Source organism: Lactuca virosa, chromosome 7, assembly GCF_052849685.1.
Source record: "Lactuca virosa cultivar CGN04683 chromosome 7, Lactuca_virosa_CGN04683_v6, whole genome shotgun sequence".
In the NCBI taxonomy this organism is placed as follows: domain Eukaryota; kingdom Viridiplantae; phylum Streptophyta; class Magnoliopsida; order Asterales; family Asteraceae; genus Lactuca; species Lactuca virosa.
In genome coordinates this window covers 62,231,531-62,241,425 of record NC_136432.1, presented here as the reverse complement: position 1 = coordinate 62,241,425, position 9,895 = coordinate 62,231,531, and the positions used below count along the sequence as shown (strand labels likewise).

General features: G+C 44.4%; 1 protein-coding gene across 1 annotated transcript; it reads right to left on the bottom strand.

Annotated features, from left to right (window-relative positions):
* Positions 1 to 296: 296 nt before the first annotated feature.
* On the bottom strand, positions 297 to 1,432 carry LOC145126709 (uncharacterized). The gene is made up of 3 exons (XM_079062019.1): positions 803 to 1,432; positions 501 to 533; positions 297 to 344 (listed from the first exon to the last, which is right to left on the bottom strand). Exons 1-3 carry the CDS (start codon positions 1,430 to 1,432, stop codon positions 297 to 299), a joined length of 711 nt encoding a protein of 236 aa, XP_078918145.1.
* Between the last annotated feature and the right edge of the window lie 8,463 nt (positions 1,433 to 9,895).

Below are 9,895 nucleotides of genomic sequence, written 5' to 3'. Positions count from 1 at the left end.
CCTAACATGTTTTTACTATAAATGAAAGTACAAAGCATTACATACAAAATCCTACATAATAAAGGACACATCCCATGCATTTCCCATCCAAAAACTACTTTAAGTTGACAGGTTTTTCTAAAGTGTTCCCCTCTCCATTCTTTCCTATAACTTGGGTTGCCAATTTTTTTCTTGACGATCCTTTCACTCTTTTTCCTCCTCTTAACCTGGGGAAGTACAACATTACCCGTCTCCCTTGTCACTTGTGTAGTCCCACTCTCCCTAGTACCTTGTGTATCCCCACCTCCCATTCCTGTCTAATTTCCATTTGCCACTTCTCCAGTCTTTTTCTTCACATTTTCACCCTATTATACACACATAATATACACTTAAATGACACATATTGATTAACAAATAATAAAATAATAAATAAGAAGTTGTATTTACTTTTTTGTCTTAGTCCTCTTAACCCTACTATCTTGTGTATCCCCACCTTCCATTCATGTACCGCTTCCACTTACCACTTCTGCAGTCTTTTTCTCCATTTTTTGAGCCTGTTATATTCACATAATATACAGTTAAATGACATATACTTAATAACGAATAAAAATAAGAAATAAAAAGTGGTAATTACCTTTATAGTCTTAGTCCTGTTAACCCTAGTTGGTAACTTCACTGGTCTTGGCCTATTAAGAGTTGGGCAGGTCTTCTTATATGTCCTTACACTTTGCACAAACTACATGATACTTCTTAGCCTTCTTAGAAACTCTGTGTTTTCCACCCTTTTCACTAACATATTTATCTCTTTTTGTTTTTGGCCTACCGGGCATCCTTCAATTCTTGGGGAGTAAAGGTGGAAATTAGTTTCACGCCACATCTTGCTTCCATTCAAAGGCCACATCTTGCTTTCATTCATTGGACAGATTTTGTACTGGTAGATCTTCATATACATTTCTCTACAAAAATAAGGATCCACGTATTTCTCCACATCTCTATTAAGGTAGCTAATGGCAGGCACAGAATGAACACACCCATAACCATTACTTTGCCACATCCTACATGAACATGTCCTCTTGTCTAGATCAACATCAAATGCCTCACTTCCTAACCTAGTCTCAAACCGGTTGAGTCCACTTGGCAATACCTCCCAAAACCTTTGATTAACCTTTAACTCATTCAACCTCAGCCCTATTTCAGGTGAAACATCACTTAACCATCCATTAAGTTTTGTTGTGAACAATTTGTTCGTCATATACATTCTCAATTCTTCAAGCATTGTGATGATAGATTTCTTCCTGGCTTCAACTATGATTACATTTAAACTTTCATATCCTCCATTCTCGACACTAGCACAACATCTACCAACTTGATAGTAAGCTCTTGACCATGTTTTAGGGTCCTTCTCCATCAAGTAGTTAGTTGCCTCTAGACTCATAAGCTCAACATCCTTCATTATTTCCTTGAAATATTGTTATGTTGTTGCATTACATGCAGCCTAAAACAAATTAACAAACTCTACCCCTAGAAACTTTTTATTGAATTTGGCCATAATGTGCCTTGCACATTGCCTATGCTCAACATGGGGTAGCAATTCCTTGACAGCTTCCATACGACCATATACCAACATACAAGTAGTTAGATATGAATTGGGTAATATATTTTTTGAAAGAGAAGTACTAAAATGTTTTCTTACATTGAGTTCGTCTGAAATAAGAGTGAAACATATCCCATACCAACATTGAGATCATCACTTAACAATGGAAGAAACCATTTCCAATTTCCTTGTTTTCAACACATACTAATGCCCAGGAAATTGAGTATATTTGGTCCCTAACATCTTTCCCCACAACACATAGCAACTTGCCAGTAACATACCCTTTCAATAAGTGACCATCAATTCCAATCACCTTCATTCACCCTTCTAACCACCCCTTCTTTAGACCATCAAAACAAATATAATACTTACTAAAGTGATTAGTTCCATCTGGCATTATAAGTACATCCATGCTGACTGTTGAACCAGGGTTGGATCTTCTGGTTTGCTCTCCATAAGACCAGAGCTTAGCATAATGCTCAATACGGGTAGCTTCAATAATATTCATAGCATTCTATTTGGCCCTTCTGCATTGACTAATATTGACTTCAATACCAAATTTCTTGATGACCTCCAGTCTTAGTTTCCTAATTGTCTGTTTTTGTCTATGAAAAATCTCATTGGTGTAGTGGCTATCAATCCATCGGTAATTGACAATTGAACCCGGTTTATAGTTCCTAACACATTAATGCTCACTTTTTAGATATTTGATTTGAAAACTATGTTCTGTACTCATCCAACTTGCCCATAGCCTGAAAGTACAAGCACATTTACAACACAATATTAGAAGCCTCTTACTGTCATTATTTTCAAACCATAGTTGATAGCCATTCTTAACAACATAATTACATAACATGCTCTTAAGCTGTTTTGGATTCTCAAATCTTATGCCTACAATTACTACTTGCTTATTCTAGTGTACCTGAGGATTGAAGATAGGATGTTCCTCAAGAACATCATTATCCAATTTCTCACTATTATTCATTTCTTCAACCTTTTTCTGTTTTCCACCTTCTAGGCATAACTTGTTAAGACACTCATCATCATTGGTCTTGTTAAGAGGGGTATACTCCTCCCAATTGATTTCATCTTCCAAACCAGCATAAAACATATAGGTTGGTTCAGGATCAGGAGTTCCTTGTGAAGGTTCTTTGTCATCCCCCTGGATCACTGAACTACTTTTATCACTTTCTTCATCCAACCAGTCCTCAAATCCTTCACCAATATGATCTAAATACATGTCTATTGGCCTTTCTGGTGCTTGATAAGCAACATCGATAAAAAAAAGCATAATCCATTTCGTTGGCTATTACCCTAAGACCATTTGCCATAGTTTGATCATGTGCTGACTAATAAAGTTTCTGTAATGACCCAAATTTCCAAATAAAATTTTCATTTTTAATTAATCAAAACATTCCCATAAAATATGAAATATCAATGACAATTGTTTTCAAATCCATAACATCAACATTTTATTTCAAATATCAAAGTGTCCCATCAAATCAAATGTCGGAGAGTGCATGTCGTGCCATCAAGCCTTGCCCTTGCCCTTAGGCTCAGAAGTACCTGAAACAAATCAACAAACTGTAAGCTAATGCTTAGTGAGTTCCCCAGAGCATACCACACACAATCCACATAATCACATAAACCATATTAGCTATGAAAGCTACATAAACAACATAAGCCATGCATACAACATATAGGGATGTCGTGGGCTCCTCCCAAGGTCTTACTCCAGGATATCATGGGCTCCTCCATATGGTCTTACACCTAAGTGCCATGGGCTCCCCCCATGGTCTTTAATTGGAAAGCCATAGGCTCCCCACATGGTCTGACATCCAAGTGTCATCGGATCCCCCCATGGTCTTTACCTGAAAAGCCATGGGCTCCCCCACATGGTCTTACATCCAAGCGCCATGGGCTCCTCCCATGGTCTTTCATGCAAGTATACCACATATACAACTAGCATACCACCTAGCATATAACCAACTAACATGGCACATTACACTACATCAACTAGTGTACCACATATCATAAAATGGGCCGGCATTAGTGCCTTAGACCCATTGGTATGGTGAGGAGATTCACCTCTGTCTGATGAATCCGAAAGTTGCTCTCCTAACAGTCTGTCACCACCCGTGCTGAACAATAATACCATTAACCCAAGGTTAGGGTTGAATATAATCCAATTAGAGAACCCGATCCCCAAGTCCTTTCTTAATGGCCCAAAAGTCCTCCATTGCTAATGGGCCCAAAGTCCATGTCCAAAATCATTAATGGGCCTCATGGCCCAATAAGGCCCAACCATAGCAACCATGGCCCAAAGCAGATAAATTGGCCCACTAATTCAAAACATGACCAGACCCAATGACTGATTAAGGCCTAAAGGGCTTACAAGGCCAAAATAAGTCCAAGCCCATCTGAGTGTGTACGCCCTGCGTACCACTCCTGTACGCTCAGCGTACTGGGTCCCTAAGCTGTACGCGCTGCATACGTTAATCTACGCCCAGCATACAAACAGATTAAGCACGTCTTCTATTAAGTGCTTAATACTCGCTGTTCTAACGTCCAATCATTAGATCTGAGTCCATTTAGACGTCCTAAGGCATAAAGTTGGCAACTTTATGCCTTTGCATGTTCCATATGCTCCCAACAACCCATTAAGACATTTCCAAGAGTCCTAATCCATGCATGAGGTCAAAACATCCATCAAGACACCATTTTTATGGCATGAATGAGTCATGGGACCTTAGATGTACTCTTCCTAAGCTCTGGAGTTGCTCCAACTCTCTAGAGATGATCCATGAAGACAAAAAGGGACAATATAGAAACCCTAACTAGATCTAATGAATAAGATAGCAAGATCAAGACTTTATACCTCTAGAAGCTCTTCAAGGTGAACTAGATGCAGATTTTTGAAGCCCAATGCCACTCCAAGCTTGCTTAGCAATTCCTTCTTCTTGAATGAACTCCAAAATGGCCACAAATACACTCCTTAAGCTCAAAAACACTCTCACAAGGGATCTTTGGTGTAAAGGGGCGAAATGAGGCAGATTAGGGTTTGGCCCAAGAGGCTTAAGGGTGTTTAAATAGGTGTCAAGTCCGAGAATTATGGTTTTGGCCCTCTGTCGCGTATGCCCCATGTACCTAGATGTACGCCCCGCGTACGCGACCACCCTCTGCGTTCATGCATCCTTAGTACGCTAAGCGTACTCCTGGAGTACGCCCCGCATACTAAGGGACCTTTTATGTCATCTTTTCCATTTCAAGGGTCTAAGGAGTAATACCTGATTTGGAGTGTTACAACTCTCCCCTACTTGGACTAGACTTCGTCCTCGAAGTATGCCGATGCAAATAGATTCGGGTAATGCTCCCGCATCTCATCCTCCGACTCCCATGTCCATTCGGAGCCTCTTCGGTGCTGCCATTGCACCTTCACTATCTTCACCTACTTTTTCCGAAGAACCTTAGTCTTCCTATCCATAATCGCAACGGGCCTCTCAATGTAATTCAGACTCTCATCCACCTGAATTTTGTCCAAGGAAATAATTGCGGCCTCGTCTGTAACATACTTCTGAAGCTGAGACACATGGAAGGTGTTTGTAGCTGGCTGAGCTCGTCCGGTAGATCCAAGTGGTAAGCCTCCTTGCCTACCCGGACTGGGATTCTAAACGGTCCAATATATCGGGGCCCTAGCTTACCCCTCTTTTGAAACCTAATGACACCCTTCTATGGTGACACTTTCAGAAAAACAAAATCCCCCACCTGAAACTCGAGATCCGATTGGCGCCGGTCAGTATAGCTTTTCTGACGACTCTATGTGACTCGTAGCCGGCCGTGCACCTGCTGAATCAACTCGGTAGTCTTGAGCACCACTTCGGTGCTCTCCATGACTCGGTGCCCTACCTCACCCCGGCAAACAGGGGTCCTATGCCTCCGACCATATAACATCTCAAACGGGGGTCGGTCGATACTAGCATGATAACTATTGTTATATGAAAACTCAGCTAGTGGGAGGTATGTATCCCAACTCCCTCCAAAATCCAACACGCATTCCCGAAGCATATCCTCGAGTGTCTGGATCGTCCTCTCACTCTGGCCATCTGTCTAGGGGTGGTACGCCATGCTGAAATGTAACTGAGTGCCCAGTTCCTCGTGGAACTTCCTCCAAAATCTAGATGTAAATCGAACATCCCGGTCAAAGATTACTGACACTGGCACCCCGTGCCTAGCCACCACCTCTCGCACATAAACATCCGCTAATTTCTCAGCGGAGATGCTCTCAGAGATCGGAATAAAGTGGGCACTCTTCGTCAATCTATCCACAATAACCCATATGGCATCCACACCCCTCGTCGTCCTTGGTAACTTCGTGATGAAGTCCATAGTGATCTCTTCCCATTTCCACATAGGAATGGGTAACGGCTGAACCTTGTCGTGAGGTCTCTGATGCTCGGCCTTGACCTTCCTGCAGGTCAAGCACCACACCACGAACCATGCAATCACTGGCTTCATGCAGGGCCACCAGTAAATCAACCTTAGATCCCTGTACATCTTCGTGGCCCCCGGGTGAATAGAGAACTTGGATTTGTGTGCCTCTTCCAAAATCTTCTGCCTCACACCCCCGGTCATCGGTACCCACACCCGACCATATTGTGTCAAAAGACCTCGACTATGCCGAACAAACAAAGGATACTGACCACGAATCCGCTCCATCTTCCAATTCTCTTTCTTCACACCCTCCACCTGAGCTTGCTTGATCATATCCAACAATGGAGAGATCACCGTCATCCTCAAACAAATAATCCTGATCGGTGCACTTGCCGCTTTGCGGCTCAAAGCATTGGCCACCAGATTGGCCTTCACCGGGTGGTACAAGATCTCACAATCATAATCTTTCAGTACATCCAACCACCTCTTATGCCGTATGTTCAGGTTCTGCTGATCCATCAAATACTTCATATTTTTGTGGTCAGTAAAGATGGTGCACCAAACTCCATACAAGTAATGCCTCCAAATCTTGAGGGCGAACACCACAACCCCCAGCTCCAGGTCATGAGTGGGGTAGTTTGCCTCATGAGGCTTCAGCTGCCTCAAGGCATACGCGATCACATGCCCCCTCTGCATCAGAACAACGCCTAACCCTGTGATAGACGCATCACAATACACCACCAAATCATCCAACTCGTCGGGTAGCGCTAAAATCAGGGCCTCACATAACCTCTGCCTCAAGATCTCGAAGGCCAACTGCTGGTTCGAGCCCCACCGAAATGTCACATTCTTCTTGGTCAAGCGGGTCAAAGGCACCGTAATCTTGGAGAAATCCTGGATGAATGTTAGATAGTACCCTGCTAGACCCAAGAAGCTACGTATCTCTGATGCATTTTTTGGCACTTCCCACCGCATCACCGCCTCAATCTTGGCTGGATCAACCAAAATACCCTCTTGGTTGATGATGTGTCCCAAAAACTGCACCTCTCTCAACCAGAAATCGCACATTGAGAACTTGGCATAAAGCCTTTCCGTCCTTAGTGTCTCCAATACCTCCCTCAGATGCTGCTCGTGCTGCTCCTTGGTCTTAGAATAGACCAAGATATCATTGATTAACACGATCATCGATTGATCCAACATCGGCCTACACACCATGTTCATGAGATCCATGAACATTGATGGGGCATTGGTGAGCCTGAATGGCATCACCACAAACTCATAGTGCCCGTACCGAGTCTTGAAAGTTGTCTTCGGTATATCCTCATCCCAAATCCTCATTTGATGGTACCCCGACCGATGATCAATCTTGGAAAACCAAGACGTACCCTGCATTTGATAGAACAAATCATCGATCCTCTGAAGAGGATAACGGTTTTTTACCCTTAGCTTGTTCATCTCTCGATAATCATCACACATCATATGTGACCCGTCCTTCTTTTTCACGAACAGGGTCGGTGCTCCCCACGTGGAACTGCTCGGACGGATAAACCATCGGTCTAGTAGCTCCTGAAGCTGCATAGATAGCTCATGCATCTTGGGCGGAGCTACCCGGTACGCTGCCTTGGTTATCGGAGTGGCACCCGACACCAAATCAATGCAAAAATCCACATCCCAAAACTCCTGTACAACCGGTACACTGCCCAAATCCCGAGATATATGCTAAAAATCCCGAACAACCCTGCTGAAGAAGTCTCCTAGCCCTCGCAGCTGAACAGAGGGTTGGCCCCTACGAGGCCCTCTCTCCATGAATAACTAATTCTCCCCCACTTGGGGATCTAACCCTCGCCAGCTGGCGCTCGCAATCGATCATGGCCCCATTGGCCCCCAACCAGTCCATCCCAACGATTACCTTCAGCCCTCGCAACGGTATCGGGACTAGATCAACACGAAAACTCTCCCCAAGAACATTCAGGACACATTCCCAATACACCCTCGCAGCACTCACAGTGCGGTCATCCGCAATCTCAACCTCAAGCGGGGAATCCAAAGTCCCCGACGCATCCTGGAACTTCTTACTAAGTGCAAGAGATACAAATGACCAGGTAGCACCCGAGTCGAATAGAATGTGAGCCGACATACCATTGACCAAAAAGGTCCCTATATATGAGCACATATATACACATAAGCAATAGAAATCAATATCAAGCAGGAAAGATAAAACACGTACCAGCCACGACGTCTGGCGCTACCCGAGCTTCCTTGGTAGTCAACTAAAATGCGCGACTCTTCACCGCTGGAGCATCCGCCTTAGCAGGGCCGGCCATCAGTGATCCTCATTATGGCGGACGCAAACTCCACCACTGCTCCTCCTCCTCCTCCCTGCAACCTCAGACTATCGGCCCGTTTGTGGCCGGTCTGGTTGCAGTGGAAACAAATTAAGCCCTTCTTGGGGCAATCCCTGATCATGTGGCCCGGCTGGCCACACGCGTAACAACCCGAGCCCACTGCTCGACAAGCCCTACTGTGCGGTTTACCGCACTTAGCACACTGGTCATGGCCCTGCTGTCCCCTACTGGAAGAATTCGAGGTCTTAGGCTTTTTAGCCTGACCTACTACTGTCTGTGCGTGCTCTGTCTTCCACTTGGTGTGGAAGTCCAACTCCATCTCCCGCTCACGGGCCTTCTCCACCATCTCATTCAGGGTTTTGCACCTTGTAAATCTCAGAAACTCTCGAATATCATCCCTTAGCATGGAATGATAACTCTTCCTCCTCATGTCCTCATTTGTAGCAGACTGTGGGATCAGCAGTGCTCGTTCCTGAAACTTGGCGGTGATCTCCGCCACAGTTTCGGTGGTTTGCTGGAGCTCCTAGAACTCCCTCACTAACCGTTGCACCTCAATAGGTGGTGCAAACTCTATATCAAAGCGTCTGACAAACTCTGCCCATGTCATCTCAGCCGCACCAGCTGCCCCCACCTGACTAGTCACCACTCCCCACCAGTCTCAGGCTCGATCCCTCAGCATACACGAAGCAAATCCCACCTTTGCCATATCAGGGAAAGAACTCGTGCGCTGGGCGTTCTCCATGTCTTCCAACCAGCGTCGGATAACGATGGGGTCCCTAACCCCGAAAAACTCTGGCACCCCACACACCTTGAACTCCCGGAACGAGGGAGTTCGGGCCCCTATCTGGCCTGCAACAATCTCGACTCTGAACGACCTGAGCCGCTCCTCCATGATCTCTATCATCCCTTCCTTAACTGTCCAAAAAATCACTGGGGTAGCATCAAGTATGCCCTTCGTAACCTCGGCTGCAATGATCTCGTGAAGCCTCTCATCAATGGCCATTGTACCGTCGCCTGACCCAGATCCGGATCTTGATCCCCCTGCTTCTAGTCGTGTCACCACCATTTTCATCTGAAATACCACAAGACATAATGATCAAAATGTCCAAAAAGGGATCTTCCCACACCGGTTCTCCTTAGAGCTTCCAGGTCTAACATTAGTTCGGGTACAAGTCATGTGCTTTCAGTAGTACGAGCCCAATACTACCTTCCACACCTACCTATATCTTCCCAGAAGCTCTACCGGATAACCCTAATTCGTCCCAGAACAAAACATATCTCATGGGCTACTACATAGCTCAAATCCTAGGTTATCCTAAGATTTGCTCAATCCCATCATATCAGATCTCAAATCAATCATAACAGGTTGCCTTATGCATGCAAATTATACACATAACATGATCAAATAGACTTTCGAATAATAGACTCTACCCTAGGACCACAACCAGACAAGGAACAGGAAATAAGGCCAAATTAATCATTCTAAGGCTATAAGATTCTAACCGTATACAATTTTTAAATCATACGCATAGCAATATCCATTTGA

Excerpts from the sequence above, each read along its gene's own strand:
- LOC145126709 (XM_079062019.1), bottom strand. The coding sequence starts at position 1,432 with ATGAAGGATGTTGAGCTTATGAGTCTAGAGGCAACTAACTACTTGATG. Across the intron at positions 534-802 it reads CAAGAATTGAAGGATGCCCG|GCTCAAAAAATGGAGAAAAA; the intron begins GTAGGCCAAAAA and ends TGAATATAACAG. Across the intron at positions 345-500 it reads AGAAAAAGACTGCAGAAGTG|GGTGAAAATGTGAAGAAAAA; the intron begins GTAAGTGGAAGC and ends TGTGTATAATAG.